Here is a 26,449-nt window from a genome sequence, read left to right as displayed (position 1 = left end):
ATAAGAAATATGTTATTAACCAATTGGGATAGTTGTTATGTTTTTGGTGTATTTGAAGATACTGTATGCGTGGGGTTTGGGGCAGAAGGCGGGAGAGCGAGACAGAGGATGGACGATGTGCTGTGATGTCCGCTAATGGGGTCAGACCCCGAGGAGGGGGTTTGGCGAGGAGGCGGAGACGGACTCGTGTGGAGCGTCTGGTTGACCACCGTTGGTGGTCCCAGGCGGCCGGTCGAGGTGGTCCGAGGGGTCGCAGGGTGAAGAAGAAGGTCCTTGAGCTCCAACTGTTTTGTGCATGAAGAGATTGAACTTTGATAAGTGTGGCGCCTTTTATTTTCCTTTTATATTTTATTCGCTGTTAATTATATAGTTCTAGTAATATCTATAAACTGTAAATCACTTAATCGTATCTGGTGTATTGTCTGTTATTTGGGTGGGGTGAGGTACATCACACAGCATCCACACAAACAAATTACCCAGTTTGGCGGGGCCGAGGGCTGTTTCCCTAGACAACAGCGAGCTGGGCGACCCTGAGGGTAGCCGGGGGGGGGGGGGGCTACATAAGTAAGTAAATCAGTAAGTGTGGAAATATATGTGATAAAAAAAAGCTTCTTTAAGTCTAGGGGTAAAAAGATACAGTCTTACAATGATGAGTAAAGTTCAGTTCATGGTATTGAGTTGAGTAGTGATGGAGAGAGAGAGAGAGAGATTTGAGTCTTCAGTTGAGCTGACGCCGTCGATCTTCTCGTTGTCCTCCAAAATCCTTTAAAAGTCATCAACTGTGACCACAACAAAGGGGACCGGTTTTCTGTAGTGGAGTTATCACCCAGGCAAGGGTGGACACATGGACAACTTCCCACCAGTCAGCCCCTTTCCTTTTCTTTTCACTGCAGGAGCCGCTGATCGATCCGCCTGATCAATCCTCCAAAAACCCACTTTTCCTGCGGGCACAACAAAGCTCATTCAGTGTCCAAAACATGTATCTGAGGTCTATATCATCTGACCTCCTATTTTATCTTCCCGTGCTGCGCACCAACTGTCTCTCAAAAACTCTGCTTATCTGTCTGTGGAAGAATACGAGCAGGCGATGTCCTTGAAGAAATATCAACACACTGTGAGCAGTCTTCATCTCTCTCTCTCCCGCTCCTTCAAAACAACATGTCGGTGTTAAATAACTCTCTCGCTCTCTTTTCAAAAGCACAGTTCATAGGAGTAATTCAAGACCCTGTCACACCCCATTATTGGAAGGATGTTGAGGCTTTGGAGAGGGTGCACACGAAGTTTACCAGAATGTTTCCTGATTAGAGAGCATGTGCTATCATGAGTGGTAGGACAGATTTGGGTTGCTTTCTCTGTCAAGCCAGAGACTGCAGGGAGATGTGATAGAGCTTTATAAGATTATGAGAGGCACAGATAGAGTGGACAGAAAATATCTTTCTCTTCAGGTTGAAAGCTGTAATACCAGATGACATGATTTAAGGTGAAGTAGGCTAATTTGAAAGAAGTGAGAGGGAAAATTTTTACACAGAGAGCACTGGATGCCTGTAATGGGCTGTCTGGGATGATGATGGAGGGAGATACATTAGGGACTTTAAGAGACGTTAAGATAGGCACATGAATGTGAGGAAAATTGAGGGACATGGACATTGTATGGGGAGAAGAGCTTAGTTTGATTAGCTATTGGTCACTTGGCAGGCCGAAGGGCCTGTTCCCGTGCTGTAATGTTTTATATTCCATGTTCCATAACCACTCTGGTCATCCAAACTCACATTACTGTACCTTGACTCCTGTAGCGTACGCATCAGCTGGTCTTCAAACAACTTCCACAAGTTAGAGGTGGACTCTCTCTATGACGGCTGCTCTCAGTTTACACTCCCTGGCTCCATTGTATTAATATCTGAATTTGCGTATGAATTGCGAGAGGTGAAGGGCCGGCAAGCCCAGCACCTCGCCGCCAAATCCTCCAAGATCATCTTCCGATCAAGGGTCCAATCCGCGGAGCAGGACGAGATGTGCTCACGCTTCTTCTTCCAAAAGGTGCACAGGGGGAGCTCTGTGATCCACAGCCTTAAGGAAGAGGACGGTTCAGTCGCGTCGTCGCAGACCGACATACTGAGGATCTGCAAGTCCTTCTATGCCGGTCTGTACGACGAAAAGGCCACAGAATCCACAGCCTCCCGCAACTTCCTGTCGTCTATCACGCAGGTCTTAGACGACTGCAAGCGGGAGAGTCTGGATCAGCCACTGAGCCTGGACGAGCTGACAGGCTCCATCCGTTCCTTTGGGTCGGGTAAGACTTCCGGAAGCGACGGCTTACCGGCTGAGTTGTACTCGGCCCTGTGGAACTGGATGGGCCCAGACCTGCTGGAAGTGTACAACGCTATGCTTCTGGCCGGCAGTATGTTTGAGTCCATGAGGAAGGGCATCATCACCCTCATCTACAAGCAGAAGGGAGAATGGGAGGACATTAGAAATTGGAGACCCATCTCTCTCCTGAATGTGGATTACAAGATCCTGTCCAAGGCTATCGCCAACAGGGTCAAGTCTGCTCTGGGACAGGTGATCCACCCAGACCAAACCTGTGCTGTACCGGGCAGGAAGATCTCAGACAGCCTCGCGCTGCTGAGGGACACCATCGCCTACGTGCAGGACAGGGGGGTGAACACCTGCCTGGTCAGCTTGGACCAGGAGAAAGCCTTCGACAGGATATCGCACACGTACATGGCGGACGTGCTCTCCAAATTGGGATTTGGGGAGGGAATCCGGAATTGGATCAGACTGCTCTACACAGACATCCGTAGTGCAGTCCAGGTCAACGGGTGGGAAACAGACAGCTTCCCCATCAGGTCTGGAGTCAGGCAGGGCTGTCCCCTCTCCCCTGTCTTGTTTGTCTGCTGCATAGAACCCTTTGCCGAAGCCATGAGGAGGGATGAGGGCATAAGAGGGGTGACGCTGCCAGGCAGTGGAGGAACCCAAGTGAAAACCTCCCTGTACATGGACGACGTCACCGTCTTCTGCTCTGATCCGAGGTCAGTTCGCAGGTTGATTGGCACCTGCGAACAGTTCGAGCTAGCGTCGGGGGCCAGGGTCAACCGCACGAAGAGCGAAGCCATGCTCTTCGGCAACTGGCCCGACCGATCCAGCGTCCCCTTCACCATCAGGTCTGACCACGTGAGGGTGTTGGGGATCTGGTTCGGAGGGGCTGAGGCGTGCAACAAGAACTGGCAGGAGCGGACTGCCAAGGTGAAACAGAAACTGGGACTGTGGGGAGGGCGCTCCCTGTCGATAACGGGCAAGAACCTGGTCATCAGGGTGCTCTTAGGGCTGCTGTACTTGGCGCAGGTGGGGCCCGTCCCCAGCTCCTGCAGCTCGGAAATCACCCGGGCTGTCTTCAGATTCGTCTGGGGATCCAAGATGGAGCGGGTGAGACGGACCGTCATGCACAAGTCCCTGGACAACGGGGGCAAGAACGTCCCCAATGTCGCCCTCACCCTGATGGCCAGCTTCGTATGTGGCTGCATCAGGTTGTGTGTAGAACCCAGGTATGTGGGCACCAAGTACCACTATGTGCCCAGGTTCTACCTGTCGCCCTGGCTACGAAGGATGGGTCTGGCCCCACTCCCGCGCAACGCCCCAGTCAGCTGGTCGTTGCCGGCATACCTGTCCTACGTAGCAAAGTTCTTCCAGGAGAACGCCTTTGACCACAGGGCCATCAGGCAGTGGTCGGCACGTAGTGTCCTGCAGGCACTGCAGGAGAAGGACGTGATGGACACAGTGGGGTGGTTCCCTGAGCAGACTGTCCAGTTCATCTGGCAAAATGCCTCATCACCAGATCTCACCAACAGGCACCAAGACCTCGCCTGGCTGGCGGTGAGAGGGGCCCTCCCAGTCAGAGCCCTCCTGTACGCCCGGAACGTCCTCTCCGCACCCCACTGCCCACGGGAGGACTGCAGTGAGGAGGAGTCTGTGACCCACGTCTTTGCACACTGCCAGTTCGCAAAGAGGGTATGGAGGAGGATGGATGGGCTAGTGTCACGTTTTATCCCCAGCAGTTGCGTAACAGAGGACTCTCTGATCTACGGGCTGTTCCCGGGGACGCACACGGAGACCAACATCCGGTGCTGCTGGCAGATCATCAACTCGGTGAAAGACGCTCTTTGGTCGGCCCGAAACTTGATGATCTACCAGCACATGGAGATGTCCGTGGGAGAATGCTGCCGACTGGCACATTCTCGACTGCAGGAGTACGTGCTGAGGGACGCACTGAAACTCGGTGCAGCCACCGCAAGGGCCCGGTGGGGAAGGACCACGGTATAGGTTTCTCCACCCGTGGGAGTGGGAGGGGTCGGTGGGCGGGGAGTATACCCCTCAACAATGATATGGTAAGCTGAACTACTGGAGTGCCACGTGGGTGGCTATAAATACGGATATGTACTGACTATAATGGAAACGTATGTAAAGGATGAAAAGTTATTGAATGGTTTATTGTATATATTTATTTTTGAATAAAGTATATTTTGAAATAAGAAAATATAAACACTTTTAATACAAATTACATTCCGCAATACGACAACAACATGTAGACAATAACAGTGACTAACACATTCACAAACACCAACTAAATTTAAATGCTCCCATCGCTGTACCCATGGACACCGCAGGTTTCCTCGCCGGGCTGTTCGCCCAGGCAGAACCGCCCGCTGTCGGATTCCAAGAGCCAAGGTTTGCTGTCGCTGTTCAGCCCAGGAGCAAGTTTCCTGACTGGCGAAGCGAGTGCGGCGAAAGATGCAGGAGCCTGCGTCACAGTTCACCTTGACTTTCTGATCTGTGGGTTATTCCCCTGGACACACGTGTTGCTGAAAGATCAACTTGATGCCAGACGCCCGTTGGTCTGTCAGCACATCGAGATGTCCGCAGAGGAATTTTACCAACTGGTACATTCCTGCCTGCGGGAGTACGTGCTGAAGGACGCTAGTCGCTGCTACAGCAAAGGCTCGGCAGGGAAGAGCTTCAGTATAGCTCTAAGTTGAAAGTTAAGATATTATCAAAGTATATATATCACCATTTACAACCCTGAGATTTGCTTTCTTTCGGGCACAGTAAATCCAAGAACCATAACATCGAATCAGAAGGACCATGCCCAACAGGGCAAACAGGCGTTGTTGAAAAGGCAGCACACTTTACAAATATAAAAGATAAACTAATAAAATATACACACACATAACTAGCTAACACACCGAGGAATTTAAAGTTGCTGACCCTCTCCACCTCTGATCCCCCGATAAGAACTGGTTCGTGGATCTCTGGTTTCCTCCTCCTGAAGTCAGTAATCAGCTCTTGGAACTTGTTGAGATTGCTGTTGAGGTCACACTTAGCCAGATTTTCAATCTCCCAGATATATGCAATTTCATCACCACCTCAGATTCAGCTAACAACAACGGTGTTGTCAGCCAATTTAAGTATGGCATTGGAGCTGTGCTTAGCCTCTCAACCATAAATATAAAGCGGGGTTAAGCACAAAGCCTTTTGGTTAGCCTCTCCTGTGCTGTGGGAGATTGTGGAGGAGATGTCGCTGCCAATCCGAATTGTCTGGGGTTTCCAAGGGAGGAAATAAAGACTCCAATTGACCGTGGGTTCTTCCGCTACTGGATAGAGAGTGGCCGGGTCGGGCGAGAAAGCCACTCAATTATTGTGGAAGCATACCATCCCGGGGGGGGGGGCTCATAAATAACAACAATCCTAATATTTTAAAATGTATTTTGAAAAGCTTAACGCGTTGACTAAGGTGTTGCACGGTTTTTTTCTTGTAAATATTCATCTATTACAGAAAAAAATACTTGGAGAAGACCTCCGCATGTCGAAACACTGACTAGCTTTATCTAGAACAGGTAGTATCTGAACAAGAGTTTATTTATTTATTTATTTATTTACTTACTTACTTACTTACTTACTTACTTACTAATGTTCGGGATGTGGACATCGCCAGCTAAGACAGCATTTATTGCCCATCCCTAGTTGCCCTTGAGAAGGTGGCGATCAGCTGCCGCCTTGAAGCGCTGCAGTCCCCGAGATGTAGGTACACCCACAGTGCTATTAGGATGGGAACTGAATGATTTTGACCCAGCGACAATGATGGGACGGCGATATGCTTCCAAGTCAGGAAGGTGAGTGACTTGGAGGGGAATTTCCGAGTGGGAGTTGTTTTGAAAGTTGCGAAAGTATTATGTAACCTTTTTCGCAAACACGAGGAAATCTGCAGATGCTGGAATTTCAAGCAACACACATAAAAAATACTGGTGAACGCAGCAGGCCAGACAGCATCTATAGGACGTGGTACAGTCGACGTATCGGGCCGAGACCCTTCGTCAGTCCTGTACCTCTTCCTATAGATGCTGCCTGTTCTGCTGCGTTCAACAGCAGTTTTTATGTGTGTTGCGTGTAATCTTTCTGCCATGTCTGCCAATACTGAATTGAATTGCTAACGACACTCCCAGGCACGCGGTAGGACCGGCACATTGCTGGTCTCGATCGCGGCTCCTCTTACCTCCATGAGCGTTAGGTCGGGCTTCTTTAGATCCAGGAGGTGCAGGTTCCCGATGATCGGAAGAGGAGTGGGTCCTGGGGGGAAGTTGAGCTCTGCGTGAGATTTTGACCCATTGCGAAAATAAGCGATAATCAACACGGTGAGGGCGCAGAGGAGTACCAAAGTCACAGTATCCAGTGAGAAAACACCGGCGAACGACATCGCCCGGCACCTTTTGATTTACGACTTCGTCCAGCAATCAGGACCAGGATTCCAGGGCAAAAACTGAGCGAATCGCACCCCACTGTAATGCCTTTCTCTGCAATTGGAGAGACGTTAACCCGCATGCGGGAGGCGTGGCTACGCTCGTTGCTACAGCACCAACCGTAGCCGCTCCTCCCAGATGCGTATTGAATAATAAGCGCACCAGAGCAAATAACATTGTGGTCCTACAGGGAAGGAGGTGACAATCCACATTTCACTCGCGTGAAACAGAATGTTTTGGAAACGTTCCCCAAGGGTGGTGGTATCTGGGTGAGAAGTTAACGTTTTAGGTTAGAAAGTTATTGACGTCAAAGTTGTTCCATCTTTAGCGTACACCTGTGCCTATCATGTTCTGTTCGGCTGTAAGGTAGAACAGTACACTACAGTTGCACTATGACAAATCACTGAGCGGGAGCGCTGGTAGAGAGCTGCATTTTCACTTAGGGTCACAGTCAAGGTAAAAAAAAGCAGCCCTTCGCGGCAGTTTTTCCAGAGTTGGACTGTGACCAGTCACTGGGCGGGATACATTAGAATGAGTGAATACAAGTGTATCTCGCTGGGAACAGTTTTACTACCAACGTAATAGTCTTTCTGTCGAAGCAATGTTTGGGTTGTGATCCAGGTGCCGAGATCGACTGAGGATCGGAGAGTATGAATTTTGGGAAGAGTTGAACTCAAACTTGTTCACATTAGAGTGTTTAATTATAAAGTGCACTTCTTGTTTTTTCTTTATGAACCTTTTAGTTAAGTTAGGATTCGTAAATATAATTCCTCTAATCATATGCAGTGTGCTGTCTGTTATTTCTTGGCACTGAGTTGTAACAGGGTAGAAACTCACACAAACCGGGCTTTGCGGCGGGAGAGGCGCCTCAGTCTGACGGGTTTGGCGGGACCGACGTGTGTATTGCCTTAACTTACGCAGCCAAGGAAACCGGGGAGGTTCCACAGGTAACGCAGCCGCAAACGGAGTGGCCATTCTTGGAGAGGCTTTGGCTCATCAGGATTGGGTGAAATAAGTATCCGGTAATTTTCTTTTTTCCCTTCATTCATGATCTGCCAGGGCGCTGTTAGTGCAGCGAGAATGTCTCCAGGGCAATGTTTTGTTCTGTGGGTGAGATGTGGGAATTCTGGGAGACCCCCAGCCTCCTGGACAACCACATCTGCACCAGGCCCCCTGAGCTGCAGCTCCTCAGCGAATAAAATTAAGGAAATGGTGAGGCAGCTCGATGATCTTGGGATTATACAGGAGAATGAGGAGGTGATGGATAGGAGCTACAGGGAGGTAGTCACCCGTAGGTTGCAGGTAACTGGGTGTCTGTCAGAAGTGGGTATCCACTTTAATATCCATTTCTTATTTAATATTCAATATCGACTTTGGATATTGTTGAGAGGGACGACCTACAAGCGGTGAGCCACAGTGACCGGGTCTCTGGCACTGAGTCTGGTGCTGAGGCTCAGAAGAGAAGAGAGATGAAGAGGACTGCAGCGGTGATAGGCGATTCCATAGTCAGAGGAACAACGACGAGATTCTGTGGGTGTGATAGAGACACCCAGATGGTATGTTGCTTCTCAGGTGCCAGGAACAGGGTGTCTCAGACTGGGTCCACGGCAGGGGAAGGTTGAGCAGCCTCCAGTCTTGGTACACAATGACTCCAAATAAAATTGGTAGGATGGATGAGGAGGTCTAGAAGAGACACTTTAGGTAGCTGGCTTGAAAGCTAAAAAGCAGGACATCCAGGGTAATAACCTTTGTATTGCTGCTTGTGCCATGTACCAGTGGTGAAGAACAGAATGATTTGGCAGATGAATGCGTGGCGGAGGAACTGGTGCAGGGGACAGGATTTCAAATTTCTGAATCATTGGGATCTGTTCTAGGGAAGGCATGACCTGTACACAGGGACGGGTTACACCAGAACCCGAGGGGGACCAATATCCTCGTGGACAGGTCTTCTAGACCTGTACGGGAGGGTTTAATCTAATTTGTCAAGGGGATGGGAATTGGAGTGATAGTGCTGAGAATGGGGTAGTCGGTATTTTATTGCACGCGGTATATGGAATATGGTAGATGAACGTAGCACAATTACCGATGGGCATATATGATGTCATGGACAAAAGAAGATTATAGCTGGGAGCTTAACGTTCAGGGTTCATGTTATATTGAAAGGACAGGCCGGTAGGAAGAGGGAATGACATGGTCTGTTGTAAATAAATGTTATCAAATCGTTCGAAAGGGGTGAAGTAGGATAGCAAGGTGTTGCATTATTGTGGGTAGAGCTAAGGATCTGCAAGGATAAATAGACTGATGGGAAATATATACAGACCCCCAAACAGTAGTAAAGATGTTGTCTGCAAATTACAATGGAAAACAGAAAATGTATTTCAAAAGAAAAATATTGTGATAGTCAGGAGGTATTTCAATATGCCGGTAGATTGGGAAAATTAGAATGGTGCTGGATCCCAAGAGGGAGATTTTCTAGATTGTCTCTGAGATGGGCTTTTAGAACAGCTCATATTTGAGCCTACTAGGGGATCAGCTATTCTAGATTGGGTGTTGTGCAATGAACTGGCTTAAGGTAAAGGAACCCTGAGGAGAGAAGTGATCATAATATGATAGAAATCACCCTGAAATTTGAGGAGAAGCTGGAGTCAGATGTATCAGTATTACAGTGGAGTAAAGAGAATTACAGAGGCATGAGAGAGGAGCTAGCAAAATGTGATCAGAAAAGAACACTAGCAGGGATGAAGGCAGAGCAACAATGGCTGGAATTTCTGGGAGCAATTCAGAAGGTGCAAGAGATATACATCCCAAAGAGGAAGAAATATCCTAAATGCAGAATGACATAACTGTGGCTTACAAGAGAAGTCAAACCCATCGTAAAAGCCAAAGAGAGGGCATATAATAGAACAAAAAGTCATGGGAAGTCAGACGAGTGGGAAGCTTTTAAGAGCTAACAGAAGGCAATTAAAAAGTCATAAAGAAGGAAAAATGGAGTACAAAGGTAAAGCAGCCAATAACATTAAAGAGGATACCAAAAGTTTCTTCAGATATATGAAGTGTAAAGGAGAGGTGAGATTAGATATTGGACCGCTAGAAGATGATGCTGGAGATAAAGTCCTGTAATTTTGGGAAAAGGAAATGGTGAATGAACTGATTGAGTGTTTTGCATCAGTCTTCACTGTGGAAGACACTATCAGTACGGCAGAGATCCGAGAGTGTGCTGGCCAGAAGTGTGTGATGTTGCTATAATTAGGCTTGGGCTCTTGAGAAAATAAAAGTTCTTAAGATGGATGGCTGATATGATCTCAGTCATACAGATGGAGAAACTTAGGTTCTTGAGAACCAATTGAATTAAATTTTTTTCAGCTATCTGGGATCCATTTCTTGCCTACCTGGACAAGGCTGGTGGCGTATGAGCAATATTCCCCAAGCTGATTTCTCACGGCCCTCATTTGAGATTCAATGTTTAGTATTTTTGAGCACTTTGTGCAATAGGTATCCCTCTAATGTTAAGTCTATTTTTTGCTTATTTATTTTTATACATGTCTGAGCTGGTTTGTTTTTGTTGATTTCATTGTTTTTTTTTGAAAATTTTGAAAATATAGTGTTTAAAAAAAGAGCTAACAGAAGGCAAAGAAAAGTCATAAATGAGGAAAAATGGAGTAAAAAGGTAAAGTAGCCAATAGTATTTAAGAGGATACCAAAAGTTTCTTCAGATATATGAAGTGCAAAGGAGAGGCGAGATTAGATATTGGACCACTAGAAGATGATGCTGGAGAGGAAGTCCGGTGAACTGAACTTCGATAATAAATGTAGTTTGAACTTCGAACATTACAATTTCTTCTCTCATTTTGATTTCCTCATTCCCAATATCATCTATTGCTTCCTGTTTTCGTATCATCATTGACTCCTTTCTTTTTGGTTTTCCATTCATCCAGCTGGACTTCGGTCTTTGCATCTACTTTTACGAGCAGCTTTTTGTCTTCCAGTAGAGGTGCATGCAAAAACCTCAATGTATGCAGAATAGATTCTGTTTTTTATACTCGCAAAATCAGCGTAGAGACAGTTTTGGAATCCCCCAGTATCTTTCTTAATTTGATTTCCATTTACCTTATTCCAGGGGATGTGGCTGGATGGATTTCCAATCAAATTGCAGTTGTCCCAACCAATCACATTCCCACAATGCAAGTCCTCCTCTGTATCCCACATATAAGCCCAATGTAGCTTGTTGGTTGTTGTTTCGCTCTGCTGAGAATGTCATTCCCCAGGAGGTGCCTTTTCACCAGTATAAGTTCCTAGCTGGAGATCTACAGGCTCTATAGCTTCAGTATCTTTGAAATGCCATTCAAAACCATTTTGGGGAATGATTGAAACAGCCAAGCCAGTGTTAGTCCCATCTTTATCAGATTTTTCATCAACTGTATGCAGATTTGTGATCTTTTTGAAACTGCAACTTTACTTTTTAAGGTTTTCTCTTCCCTGTGCAGATCATTTATTTGTGTGTGTGTGCCTGATATGCTCTTTATATGTGTCCAACTTTCTTTGCATTTTGTGCAGTTTCACCTTTTAACCTGCATCACTCTGGTGTAATGATAGAGAACCTGCAAAGCATTATGTAAATAACAAAGAATGCTTAATCAAACAACATATTTACTATATTACTTCAATCCAAGCATCCCTTAAAAGCCTCCAATATATTTGACACCACCATACCAGGCAGAACATTCCAGGCATCCAGCACTCTCTGATGAAAACATACTCCTCTCATCCCCCTTGAACCTACCTCCTCCCACCTTCAAGGCATGTCTCTGGCATGAGATATTTCTAATCTGGGAAACAGATACTCCCTGTATGCTCTATCTATGCCTCTCATAATCTTATAAACACCTATCAGATCTCCCTCAGTCTTTGGCAATCCAGAGAAAACCACCCAACTTCATCCAGCCTCCCATGACAACACGTCTCCAAACTAGGCTGCATCCTCGTGAACCTCTTCTGCACCCTCTCAAAAGCTTCAATATCCTTCCTATAATGTTGTAACCAGAATTGTATACAATACTCCAGATGTGGCCCAACCAGAGTTTTATAAAGTTGCAACAAAACCTCTAGGTTCTTCAACTTATTGCCTCGACTAATAAAAGCAATTATTCCATGAGCCTTTCTAACCAGATGATTGACTTGTGTAGCCACTTACAAGGATCTGTGAGCTTGAGTCTCACCTCTACCCTCAATCTTTTATGCAGAAGCCAGTTCTGAATCCAAACAGCTAATTTGCTGTGGATCCCATGCATCTTCATCTTCTGGAATAGCCTTCTGTGAGGGACTTGTCAAATGCCTTACTATAATCAATGCAGACAATATCTACTGCCATACCCTCATCAGCTTCTCTCGGCACCTTGTGAAAAACACAACAAGTTGATAAGACACTGCCAGCCATGCTCAAAACCATGCTGGCTCTCCCTAATAGGGCTGTGGGTTTCCAAATGCTCATATATACAGTCCCTGAGAATTCTCTCCTGCAATTTTGCTACAACAGATGTGAGATTCACCTGTCTGTAATTCCCAGAATATTCCCTTGTTCTGCTCTTGCATAGAGGTAGGATAGTAGCCACTCACCAGCTCTCTGGGACCTCACCTGAGGCTACAAAGGGCACAAGGGCTCTGGACAAGACCCTAGCAATCACATATCTTGCTGCCTTCAATAACCTGGGATAAATCCTATCAGGCCCTAGGGACATCCACGTTAGTACTCATTCGGAGGCCCAGCACTTCTTCCTCCTTAACATCTAAATGCTCTAACACATTGAAACACTCAGCACTGATCTCCTAATACTCCACATTATTTTCCTTATAAATACTAAAGCAAAGTGCTCATAAAGCATCTCATTCACATTCTCAACATCCAGGCAAATTATCTCCTCTTCATCCTTGAATGGTATCACCCTCTCCCTAGTTATTCTCTTGCTCTTTATGTTGGTATAGAATGCCATGGGATTCAACATAATCCTGCTTTCCAGGGACTTTCAATGGTCCTTCCTGGTTCTTCTAATTCCCTTCTTTTGTTCTTTACTGGTTTCTTTATACTTTTCATGTGCTTCATATGATCCTAACTTCCAAAGCCTTACATGCTTTTCCTTTTTGGTCTTGACCAAAGTCATCACCTCTCTGGCTATCCAACGTTCCCTGATCTTTACATGCCAGTGCTTGCCTCTAACAGGAACAAACCTATCCTGTACATGCAGAGTATCTCTCCTGTAACCTTTTATTGCACTCTATAACATTTACACTGGAATGCCTGGAGAAGGACTTGAACCTGCAATTCTTTGAGGGTGACTGGGCATCGCCCATACCTAAGGTGCTGATATTTATGGAGGGGTTTAATGGGATAAGCATTTCTCCCTTGCCAAATAGATTGGTTAAACATTAAAGAACTAATCACACTGATTATTATTTCAGCAGATTATCAGAAAGGTTGAAACTACAATATTTTCAAATTTCTTGGTGAATGGACAGTGAGATGCTGGGTATGGTGGAGGAGGAGGTGGAGGAATGGGTCAAGTGCACTGCAGTGGACAGGAAAGTTTTACAACGGGTAGTCAGATCTTCCGAGTCCATTTCCAGGACCAGACTACCAACATCAAACTCGTATACACAGAAAGGTGCAGGAAAGTGCCAGTAACACCATGAAGGATCCCATCCACCCAGCTCTAAGACTGTATGTCCCACTCCCATCAGGGCCAGAGGCAACATAGCATCCACAGCAGAACTACCAGACTCAAATACAGTTGTTCTCACCAGGCAGTCAGGCTAATCAACAATACCACCCACTAATCCACCCATCCACACACACTGACAACCACTGCTTTATCATTTCCTGTCAGAGTCATCAAAAGTACAGATACTCCTGTGGCCAGCATCACTTTATGGTCATATAATCAATCTATATGCAGTATATAAGTGACCTTATGTATTTAGATCATATTGTATATTTTTATTTTTGTTTATTTTGCGCTGCATCAGATCCAGGATAACAAATATTTCATTCTCCTTTACAGTTGTGCACTGGAAAGGAAATTAAACAATCTTGAGTCTATCATCTATGGAACTCTAGAGTTTTCTCAATTTTTGTGCATTTCAATCTCAGGAATTTTCAGGATGATTTGATTGAGGTTAATAAGCCACTGTGGATTGTTCCTTTATAATTCAGGCCCATGACAAATATCACATTTCACATAAAGAAACATATTTTTATGGTGATTATGAAAATAATGAAAGGAGAAAAATCAAGACAAGTCATGAAATGATGTGTTTGCTTCAGCGACAGACTGCACACACATTCTGGTAATTTGGAACTGAGGTGAAGGCCACGCCAGACACAAGCTCCAGATTGACAACGTTTGGAGGAACTTGAAATCTGAACCTTTGTATCAGGATGGTAAAGAACAGAAAAAGCTCCATCCTGGCCAGGGTCTCCCCCACACAGGCCCTGCGTCCTGCAAAATAGAGTGGCAAAACAATGTCAGTTTTCAAAAAACAGAGTTATTCACCCTCACCCCAAGACACTGAACAGTAACATTTCATACTGGGAATGCAAGGTATCTGACCTAAAACATTAACTCTGTTTCTCTCTCCAAAGATGCTGCCTGGCTTGCTGTATGTTTTCTGCTTTCTTTTTCAATTCAAACTTCCAACAATCTTGTGTTTGCCGCAGTTCAGACCATTATTTTACTTCCTGTCTCTCGTCCTCATTCATCTTCCTGGTTCACCCCCTCTAGTCAGATTACCTGTCCCCCCATGTGTCTTTGTCACTCACTCAGCCAGCACCACCCTCATCTTTGTAATTTAGTTTCACTTGATCGTCACCCTGTCATGGACATTCCCTTCATCCCCCAGAGCCGTCCCAACTTCTCTGCAACTTCAACCATTGTTTCCCAAGTATTCCTAGTTCCTCCAAAAGTACATTAAGCTGAAATGTTAACCTAGGTTCCCCAGTTGTTAACACTGTCTGACCTGTTGAGTATTTCCACAGTACACTGTTTTTATTTCACAATGTGATGGTATTAGAGAGGGCGTTGAGGAAATCTCTGTGATGTTCCCTGGATGAATTACTTCAGTTCATGAGGAAAGATTTAGTGTGTTTTCCCTCATGTGGGACAGTATACGAGGAGGTTTTTCTGTGCTGTGTAATATTATGAATCTACACTTAGTGGCAACTTTATCAAGTAGCTCCTGAACCTAATACTGTGTCCGTTGAGTTTACATTGTGGTCTTTTACTGCTGTAGCCCATCGACTTCAAGGTTCAACATGCTGTGCACTCGGAGATGCTCTTCTGCACACAACTGCCACATCATTGGCCAATTAGATATTTGACTTAATGAGTAGGTGTTCCGTTGTACCCAACAAAGTGGCTACTGAGCATATAATTGCAGAATATAAAACTGAGGGGTATAGATGGGATCACTGCCTGAGACAGTAGTTTAAACAGAGTTGTTGACAGCATTTAGGAAGCATCTGGATAATCACTGAAATTGAATAGAAAATAGCAGTTCCAAGTTCTGGAAGATGTGATTGATACTGATTGGTGCACAGTGGTTGGCATAGCATAGTGGGCAGAATGGCCTGTTTCCATGCTCAATGACTATGACTTATTTTCCACCATCTACATATGTTTGTTTTACCATCTGATATAAACAATCCTTCCGACAAATGGGCCGAGGTCAGAGGAGAAATCCCACGAACCTACAATCCAGTAATTTAAACTTCTTATCCATTGAAAAAGGAGTAAAGGCATCTCTCCTCACAAACTTCCCTTCAGCATCCAGAAAGTTGGAAGGGTTGAAGTCATTTGGGGTTTCCCATTGAGTTTTGTCATACAACACCGAAGTTAGTAAAGGGATCACTGGTGTGCCCTAAGAATGTAATTTACAATTTTACATTTGTTATTACCTTTGAGAAATATTGCTGAAAATAATCCCACCGGAATGCGGCAGCTATTCCACACTTCAGGTGCAATTGTACCTTTTACAGATCTTCATTGTCCTTCACTCAGTCAAGATCAGTTATGTCCTCACCTTCATTGCATCCTGAGGCCCTTCATTGGTCAGGATCCAGCATGGATACTGTGTGCTCACAATCTGCATTGTACGCTAGCAAGGGAAGTATGATATGGAGAGCAAACTGTTGCCCACGTTGCAGGCATCCCTCTCCATGCAGCTGATCAATGCAAATGAATGGCAGAGACTGATAAAATTTGGGATCAACAGTGTCTCATAAGTTGCCCGTCAGCATTGAGCTCAATGTAGGACTGCTTTTGACACTCCATCTCTGGATTGCTCCTTGGGATTTACTCCCAAAGCTTTCCCCATGAGAGATTATAGCCACAAAGCAGTGGAGATTTGAGATCAGAGTTTTCCTTCTCTAGGTGAGCTATCAACCAAGGCTGATTAGTCCCATTTTCCCAAAGCGACTGGTTTTAAAACACCAGTAAACCACCTTTGCCCCTTCACCTGTCAGTAGAAAAGTTTCACCAGGTTTGGATGCAAAGCCACATGTGAAGCGCAGGAGCTGGACTTGGTTGTCAGAGGCTATTTGAGTCGCACAGCTTTGGGAGCATTTAATAGATAGTAGGAGCTTATCCCACTACCTCTCCTGGCTATGACCACCTTAAGGAACCAACAGTGCATTGACGTCTGGAATTTCCTGTAAGTCTACGCCTCACTTATCTTAAAGGTCAAGTTTAGTTTATTGTTATTCAACCATAAACAAGTTTCCCACCAAATGAAAAATGTTCCTGTAGACTGAATGGCACAACAGAGTTCATATTTCTCAAGCATAACACAAAGTAAAATCACTACTAAATTAACAAATAATACGGTGCATTTATGATGCAAGTTAAAAAGTAAACAGTGCAATGCTACTGGATGTCTGTGAAGATGAAGAATTTCAGGTTGTATATTCTATACATTCTCTGATATTAAATGGAACTATTGAACTATTGATCTACTGGTGCTTCATGTGTGATAAGATCTGGGTGGGATAGGGAGCTCAGGAGTCTTATGACCTAGGGGAAGATGGTGTTTTGCATTCACACATGTTCTTGGTCTAATGCTACGGTACGATCCTCCTGATAGTAGGGCGTCAACGAGATTGTTGAAGGGATGAGAAGGATCACTGGCAATGCTAAGGTCTCTGCATACACTATGCCCTTGATAAATTTCTGATGGGTGGAAGGGAGACCCCAATGATCTTCTCAGCAGTCCTCACAATCCTTTGTCAGGGCGTGAGGTCAGCTGCCTTGCAATTCCTGTAGCAGACGGCGATGCAGCTGGTCAGTACACTCTCGATGGTGCTCCTGTGAAAGTAGCTTAGAATGGGAAGAGGAGCCTCACTTGCCCTCAAACTCCTCAGGAAATGGAGATGCTGTGGTCGTACTGTGGAACCAGGTGATATTGTCCATTATATTCTGATGGGTGGAGAAGTGGGGGTGAAGATGGCGGCGTGACGCAGTGTGCGCGGTCTCTCCGGTGAATGATATTATATTTGTTAAATAGAGGCCGTGCATAATTCTGATTTGATGGATACGGACGTGGAAGCACGTAAGAACATCTGGAGAAACTTCTGAAATGCCCGGTTCGCTGCCGCTGCTACTGTGCGATCGAGAACCTCTGGAGGGAGGGCCCCAAATCCTCAGCTTTGTCTGTTGCTGGTGGCCGGGGCTGGGGTCAAAGTGCTCGGCAGAGATGGTGCTTGGTGTCGGAGGGCTGGTCGGAGGCTCGAAGTTTTCGGACAACTCAGAGTCAGACTGTTGCCGGGTGCTTCCAGGATGCTGCATCGGCAAGTTTGCGGCACTGGAAGCTCATGGCAGGAAGAGAGTTTTCTTCCTTCTCCCGTCTGCGTGAGATGATGGGACTTTCGAGAGACTTTGAACTTTTTTTTACCGTGCCCATGGCCTGTTCTTCATCAAGTTACAGCATTGCTTGCACTGGTGTAACTATATGTTATAATTATTTGGTTTTTGTCAATTTTTCAGTCTTGGTCTGTCTTCTGTTTCTGTGATATCACACCGGAGGAACATTGTATCATTTCTTAATGCATGCATTACTAAATGACAATAAAAGCAGACTGCGTGTCCTCATAATCTAAAATATTCATTTCCAGAAACTTGGTGCAGCTAATTCTCTCCACGGTTGTGTATGTGCAGTGAGAAGCTATCAGCTTGAAAAAGTCCACAATCATCTCTTTGGTCTGGCGCATATTGAGATTCAAGTTTTTGTGCTTGCACCATTCCACCATCCGCCCTCCATCCTCTCTGCAAGCCATCTCTTTGTCTTTGCTGATGAGGCCAACCACTGTTGTGTCAACTTAATAACTCAGTTTGAACAGCATCTATCGCTGTCTTCATGGGTCAACAGCATGAACAGTAGCGGGCTGAGCACACAACACTGGATAGTGCTAGTACCTGGCATAAAGGAACTGGAGACATTTCTGCTAGCATGGACTAACTGTGCCATTTCTGTCAAGAAGTCTAGGATCCTGTCAGTACCTCCAGTTGAACTCTGTCTTGTTGTGTGTTTCTCCCTAGCTGTCAGTCTGTGGTTTTGTATTGCCATGTGCTCCTGTCCCCACTCCTGCTCTACTCCGGCCCCTGTATTACTGAGTACTCTGTCTCTCATCAGTTTCTCATTATTACCTGTATTGCTGCCACATGTGTTTCATTATGCTCCACCTATCATCTGCCTCTCTGTTTATTGCTCAGTGTATTTCAGTCTTGTATTTTCACGTTTGTTGCCAGATTGTGCCAATGAATTTTCCTGAGCGTTTCCAGCATTCATATCTGTAGTCTGTCTGTCTGAATATTGACACTACCTGTTTCCTGATTCTGGTTTTTGGATTTCTCTGGATGTTCTGATCTCTAGTGTTGGCGCGTGGCCAAGTGGTTAAGGTGTCGGTCTAGTGATCTGAAGGTCGCTACTTCGAGCCTTAGCTGAGGCAGCATGTTGTGTCCTTGAGCAAGGCACTTAACCACACATTGCTCTGCGACGACACCTGTATCGGCCCTAGTGCCCTTCCCTTGGACAACATCGGTGGCGTGGAGAGGGGAGACTTGCAGCATAGGCAACTGCCAGTCTTCCATTCATCCTTGCTTAGACCTGCGCCCTGGAAACCTTCCAAGGTGCAAATCCATGGTCTGACGAGACAAACGGATGCCTATAAATCTGATCTCTGCCTGAAATTTGACGCCGACTTTGTTTGCACCTAGGGATTTGTGACTCAATTAATATCACTGTGTGCACAATACTGGGTCTGAAGTTGGATCCCTGCTCCAGCGTCCTGACAGATCCATTTTTTCAAAGAGGTGCTGAGACCCAACGAGGACAGTTTACCCACCAGCTTCAAAGAGACAATTGTACTAAATGCCATGATGAAGTCGATAAACAGCCTCTTGACATATGAGGCACCATTTTCCAGGTGGGACAGGATGGAGTGGAGTACAGAGGCTATAGCATGTGTAGTGGACTGACCTGAGTCATAAGTGAAGTAGAAAGGATCTAACGTAGCAGGAAGATGGCATTTCATGACTGCTCAAATAACCACATGCTCAAAGTACTTTATTGCTGTTGAAGTCAGTGCCACTGGATGGTCATCACTGAGGAGGTTACTGTCACCCTCTTGGTCATCAGGATGATAGTGGCTACCTTGAAACCCAAGGAGACAGTGGATTATTCCAGAGATATATTGAAGATGTCTGTCAGAACTTCTGTTAACTTTGCTGCACAGTCCCTCAGGACCCTTCCAGTATGTTACCAGGCTGTGGAGCTTTATGTGAGTTGACCCTTGCTAGGGTCTTCCTCACATTCGCTGCAGCCAGACAGAGTACCTGCTCCTCAGGGAGAAGGTGGCATTACTTGCTAACACATCACTGTTTCCTCTGAAGAAAACCATGTTGACTTTGACCTATTTTATCATGAATCTACAAGGAACCCAAATCATCCAACAAACCCAAATTATCCTTCATAATCGACTCAAACATTTTCCCAACATTGCAAAGGCAGGTAACTGGTCTATAATTTCCTGTCTTTACATCCCACCCTTCCGAAAGAGTGGAGTGACATTTCCAGAGACAGAGCATTCACATTAAAATTGTTCGTGATACAAATGGATACAAGAGAAACACAATTAGAACAAAATGCAAAGTCCATTTTACTGCAAGTTGCCCTCCATATCTCATCCACCCCAGCCATGCTTGATGCTTCCAAAAAGTTGAATATGTCAGTTTTTATATGTTATGTAAAATTACACACAGAAATTTAAAAAAATTAGTGACAAACAATCCAGTTGCTAGCATATGACAAGCAATCAGTCACTCATTTCACCTCACGTACCGTTGGAAGGAAATATCCTTTGAAGTTCAAGTCCTCTGTTGTTGAGTGCATGATGTTCAATGGCACAACGTTAGCAAACCTCTGGATTTCGTGGATCACTGCATTGGTGTATGGCAAATTTTTCCGATCTTCGGTTCTGGGGAACCGCTCCGAACCAATCACGGTGGTGATTTCATCGTGGACTTTTTCTGGAACACAAGGAAATAGTTAATGCACTCAGCAGCAGGGTTAGAGCATAGATTCTCACATGAGGAAAGACAGTCATCAATCAGATGCTCCTCACCCTGAATCTGTGGATATTTCATCATCAGTAGCATAGCCCAACGGAGTGTGGTTGAAGTTGTCTCCATCCCAGCAGCAAACAGGTTGGTCACTGTGGATATCTATGTATTTGGGTTACCTGATTCCTGCAAAAGAACATAAGACCATTAGACACAGGAACAGAATTGAGCCATTCAGCCCATTGAGTCTGCCCTGCCATTCCATCACGGTGGATTTATTAACCCTCTCAATCCATTCAGCTACTTCTCCCCATAACCTTTGACACCTTTACGAATAAAGAACCTGTTAACCTACACATCAAATATGCTCAATGACTTGGCCTCCACAACCCTCTGTGGCAAAGAATTCCACAGATTTACCACTCTTTGGCTAAATAAATTCCTCCTCATGTCAGTTCAAAAGGGATGTCCTTGTACTCAGAGGCTGTGCCCTCTGGTCCTAAACTCCCACATGAAAGGAAATCCACTTCTCAATATTCGCCCTTTCAAATTTCAACTGATTTCAATGAGATCCCCTCATTCAAATGGCGAGTACTGGCCTAAAGCCATCAACTGCTGGACTGTATTCAGGGATTCATCTTCGAGCCTGGGTGAGCATGCTGCAGTTGTTACCGACTTCATTAAAACCTGTGTGGATGCATGTGTGCCTACAAGGACTTACTGTACATTCCCAAACAAAAACCCATGGATGAGCCAGGAGGTATGGAGGCTTGATCTGTGGCATTCAAGTCGGGTGATGTGGGCCTGTAACAGAAAACCAGGTATGATTTGAGGAGGGCTGTTGCAAGGGTGAAGAGAGAATTTTGAACGAGGTTGGAGCCGACATCGGATGTACAACAACTCAGGCAGGGTTTGCAAGACATTACTTCCTATAAAGCGAAACCCAAACGCATAAATGGCAGCGATGCTTCTCTACCAGATGAACTCTACACCTTTAAAAAGATTGAACCCTCACAAAGCGCAAGGTTCTGAGGGGTTACTTTATAAGACTCTGATAACCTGCGCTAACCAACTAGTGGGAGTATTCAAGGACATTTTCAACCTCTCACTGCTACGGGCAGAAGTTCCCACTTGTTTGAAAAAGGCAACAGTTATACCAGTGCCTAAGAAGAATAATGTCAGCTGCCTTAATGACTATCGCCTGGTAGTACTCAAATCTACAGTGATGAAATGTTTTGCGAGCTTGGTCATGACTAGACTGAACTCCTGCCTCAATAAGGACATGGACCCATTGCCATTTGCCTATCGCTACAAATGGTCAACGGCAAATGTAATCTCAATAGCTTTTCACACGGCCTTAGACCACGGGTACAACACAAACCCCTCATCAGGATGCTGTTCATCGACTATAGTTCAGCATTTAATACCATCTTTCCCACAATCCTGATTGAGAAGTTACAGAACCCAGGCCTCTGTACCTCCATCTGCAACTGGATCCTCGAATTCTTTACTGGAAGACCACAATTTGTGGGGATTGGTGATAACATATTCTTCTCACTGACGATCAGTACTGGTGCAGCTCAGGGATGTGTGCTTAGCCTACTGTCTACTCCCTTTATACCCACGACTGTGTGGCTAGGCATAGCTCAAATATCATCTTTTAATTTGCTGATGATACAATCATTGTTGGTAGAATCTCAGATGGTGACGTGAGGATGGACAGGAGCAAGATACACCAACTAGTGGAGTGGTGTCTCAGTAACAACCTGACACTCACCATCAGTAAGATAAAAGAACTGATAGTGGATTTCAGGACGGGTAGGATGAGGGAACACATACTAATCCTTACAGAGGGATCAGAAATGCAGAAAGTGAGCAGTTTCAAATCATAGTCATAGTCATAGTCATACTTTATTGATCCCGAGGGAAATTGGTTTTCGTTACAGTTGCACCATAAATAATGAAATAGTAATAAAGCCATAAATAATTAAATAGTAATTTGTAAATTATGCCAGGAAATAAGTCCAGGACCAACCTATTGGCTCAGGGTGTCTGACCCTCCAAGGGAGGAGTTGTAAAGTTTGATGGCCACAGATGAAGGTGTCCAGATCTCTGAGGACATAACCTGGTCCCAAAATGTCGATGCAGTTATACCGAAGGCAAGACAGCAACTATACCTCATTAGGAGTTTGAAGAAATTTGGTATGCCAACAAATACATTCAAAAACTTCTATAGATGTACCATGGAGAGCATTCTGACAGGCTGCATCACTGTATCGTATGGGGGAGGCTACTGCACAGGCTGAAAGAAGCAGCAGAGCATTGTAAATCTAGTCGACTCTATCTTGGGTACTAGCCTACAAAGTAGCCAGGACATCTTCAAGGAGCAGTGTCTCAGAAAGGCAGCTTCCATTATTAAGGACCTCCAGCATCCAGGGCATGCCCTTGTCTCACTGTTACCATAGGTAGGAGGTGCAGAAGCCTGAAGGCACACACTCAGTGATTCAGGAACAGCTTCTTCCCTTCTGCCTTCCGATTCCTAATTGGACATTAACACTACCTTACTTTCATTAAATATATATTATTTCTGTTTTTGAACAATTTTTAATCTATTCAATATATGTGTACTATAATTGATTGATTTATTATTATTATTTCTTCCATGTGAGAGGTGGGCGAGGTGCATTTCTAATTAGGGATAGTGTCACAGTTGCAGAAAAGGAGAAATCATGGATGGATGGTCTACTGAGTCTGTGAATGGAAGTCAGAAACAGGAAAGGGGCATTGGATGTTCGTTTTTTCGACACCTCCCCCCAATAGTAACAGGGATATTGTGGAACAGATAGGAAGGAAGATTCTGGAATGGTGCAATAATAATAGGGTTGCTGTGATGGGAGATTTTAACTTTCTGAATATTGATTGGCATCTCCTTAGTGCAAGGGGTTTGGATGGGGCACAGTTTGTTAGGGGTGTTCAGGAAGGTTTCCTGATGCAATATGTAGATAAGCCAACTAGAGGAGAGACTGTACTTGATCTGGGAAATGAGCCAGGTCAGGTGTCAGATCTCTCAGTAGGAGAGTATTTTGGAGGTAGTGACCACAACTCGATCTCCTTCACTATAGCGCTGTAGTGGGATAGGAGCAGACAATTTGGGAAAACATTTAATTGTGGTAGAGGGAAATATGATGCAATTAGGAAGGAACTTGGGAGCATTAATTGGAAGCAGATGTTCTCAGGGAAATGCACGGCAGAAATGTGGAATATCTTCAGGGAACATTTGCATGATGTTCTGCATAGGTATGTTCCATTGAGCCAGGGAGGGGATGGTAGAGTTAAAGAACCATGGTGTACAAAGGATGTAGAACATCAAGTTAAGGAGAAAAGAAAAGCTTACAAAAGGTTCAAGAAATTAAATACTGTTAGTGCTCTAGAAAATTACATGGTAGCTAGGAAGGAGCTTAAGAATAGAACTATGACAGCCAGAATGGGCTATAAGAAGGCCTTGATGAGCAGGATTAAGAAACACCCCAAGGCATTCTCTAAGTATGTGAAGAGCAAGAGGATGAGCTGTGTGAGAACAGGACCAATCATAGTGGAAACGTGTGCATGGAGTCGGCGGAGGTAGTGGAGGTACTTAATGAATACTTTGCTTCAGTATTCACCAGGGAAAAAGACCTTGGCAACTGTGCGGATGACCTACAACAGACTGAAACGCTTGAGCATATAGACATTAGGAAAGAAGATGTGTTGGTGGTTTTGAAAAGCATTGTTAGATAAGTCACCCGGACCAGATGAGATATACCCCAGGCTACTGTGCGAAGCGAGGGAGGAGATTGCTGAGCTGCTTGTGATGGTCTTTGCATCCTCAATGGGGACGGGAGAAGTACAAGAGGATTGAAGGGTTACAAATGTTGTTCCCTTGTTCAAGAAAGGGAGTAGAGATATCCCAGGAATTATAGATCATTTGAGTCTGACATCAGTGGTTCTCACGCTGTTGGAGAAGATCCTGAGAGGCTGGATTTAAGAGCATTTGGAGAGACATTATCTGATTAGTGGTAGTCAGCATGGCTTTGTCAAGGGAATGTTGTGCCTTACAAGCCGGATTGATTTCTTTGAGGACATAACTAAACATATTGATGAAGGTAGAGCAGTGGATGTAGTGTAGATGCATTTCAGAAAGGCATTTCATAAGGTTCCCCATGTAAGGCTCCTTTAGAAAGTAAGGAGGCATGGGATCCAAGGAGATCTTGCTATGTGGATCCAGCATTGGCTTGCACACAGAATGCAAAAGAATGAAGAAGTAGAAGGGTGGATTAGTACGTTTCCTGATGACACGAAGTCTGGGGGTGTTGTGGATAGTTTTAAGGGGCTTAGAAATAGATACCAATGGGTTGTCAGGAGTAAGATTTTCACACAGAGAGTGGTGGGTGCGTGGAATGTACTGCTGGTGGCGGTGATGGAAGTGGATACATTAGGGTCGTTCAAGAGCCTCTGAGGTAGGTACATGGAGCTTAGAAAAATAGAGGGCTATGCACTAGGGAAATCAAAGGCAGTCTCCAAAGCACGTTACATGGTCGGCACAACACTGTGGGCCCAAGGGCCTGTAATGTGTTGTAAATTTCTATGTTCTATGTTTATATTCATACATTTCCCAATGCTTTTTTGCTGGTTCTTCCAATTTGTTTAAGTCCTGCTGTAATTGCATTGATTCTTTCACACAACCTACCCCTCCATGTATCTTCGTATCATCCGCAAACTTTGCCACAAAGCCATCGATTCCATTATGCAAATCACTGATAAAAAAATTTAAAAAGAATTGTCCAATACTGACCCCTGAGGAATACCACTCATCACTGGCAGCCAACCAGAAAAGGCCCCTTTAATTCCCAGTGGATTCCTCCTGTTTGTCAGCCATTCCTCTATACATGCTAGTATCTTTCTTGTAACGCCATAGGATTTTATCCTGTTTTGCAGGCTCAAGTGTGCCACCTTATCAAATATCTTCTGAAAATCCAAGGGAATGACATGCACTGCCTCTCCTTTGTCCATCCTGCTTGTTACTTCCTCAAAGAGCTCCAACAGACTTGTCAGGCAAGAGTTCCTTTCACGGAAATCATGCTAACGTTGATTTATTTATCTTATCATAAGTCTCCATGTACTCCAAAATCTCATCCTTAATAATAGCCTCCAACACTTTCCCAACCAATGAAGTCAGGCTAACTGGCCTATACTTTCATTTTTTTTTGCCGTCCTCCCTTCTAAAAGCGTGCAGTGACATTCCAGTGGTCCAATATCAATTCAATATCAATTCTCACCTACCTATTACACTATATACAATTGAAAAAACTTTTTCTATTCTGCTTTATATTATTGGCAACTCTGCCCGTACATTTCATCTTTTCCTTTCATAGAGTTTCTTTAGTTGCCTTTTGTTGGATTTTAAAAGCTTCCCACTCACTTTGGCATGGCTTTTATGGAGTCCATAACTTTGCTTATCTTCCACGTTTGGCGACCTCTGCCGTTTGAGAACAACTTCTTGTGGGGGACATATCTATCCTGTGCCTTGTGAACTGTTCCCGAAAACTTCCACCATCTCTGCTCTGCCACCATCCCCGCCAGTATCCTCCTCCAATCCACCTGGGCAAGCTCCTCTCTCATGCCTCTGTAATTCCCTTTATTCCATTGCGATACTGATGCATGTGACATATTTGACTCCCTCAAACTGCAATATGAATTCAATCATATTATGGTCACTGCCTCCTAAGGGTTCCTTTACATTAAACTCACTAAGAAGATCTCGGTTATTACGCAACACCCAATCTAAGACAGCCTTTCCACAAGTAGGCTCAAGCACAAGCAGCTCTAAATAACCACCTCGCAGGCATTCAACAAATTCCCTTTCTTGTGATCTGCCACCAACCTAATTTTCCCAATCCCCTTGCACACTGACGTCCCCGATTAAAGTTGTTTCATTACCCTTATTCCATGCCTTTTCCAGCTCTCTTTGAAATCTCAACCGCATAGCTTGGGTATTTTTTGGAGGCATATATATGATGCCCA

The 26,449-nt window shown here is 44.9% G+C and overlaps 1 protein-coding gene across 1 annotated transcript in view; it reads right to left on the bottom strand.

Annotated features, from left to right (window-relative positions):
* LOC134352289 (uncharacterized) overlaps nucleotides 1-26,449 on the bottom strand; it is a 94,087-nt gene that overhangs the window by 26,047 nt on the left and 41,591 nt on the right. Inside the window, exons 6-11 of the mRNA XM_063059579.1 lie at nucleotides 20,452-20,543; nucleotides 20,169-20,356; nucleotides 15,547-15,695; nucleotides 14,112-14,271; nucleotides 6,824-6,972; nucleotides 6,545-6,755 (exon numbers count right to left, since the gene is read on the bottom strand). Of these exons, the coding sequence (XP_062915649.1) occupies nucleotides 6,545-6,755; nucleotides 6,824-6,972; nucleotides 14,112-14,271; nucleotides 15,547-15,695; nucleotides 20,169-20,356; nucleotides 20,452-20,543 (949 nt within the window). The remainder of the gene's footprint in view (nucleotides 1-6,544; nucleotides 6,756-6,823; nucleotides 6,973-14,111; nucleotides 14,272-15,546; nucleotides 15,696-20,168; nucleotides 20,357-20,451; nucleotides 20,544-26,449) is intronic.

Source organism: Mobula hypostoma, chromosome 9 (assembly GCF_963921235.1).
Source record: "Mobula hypostoma chromosome 9, sMobHyp1.1, whole genome shotgun sequence".
In the NCBI taxonomy this organism is placed as follows: Eukaryota; Metazoa; Chordata; class Chondrichthyes; order Myliobatiformes; family Myliobatidae; genus Mobula; species Mobula hypostoma.
This window is presented reverse-complemented; position numbering and strand designations above follow the sequence as displayed.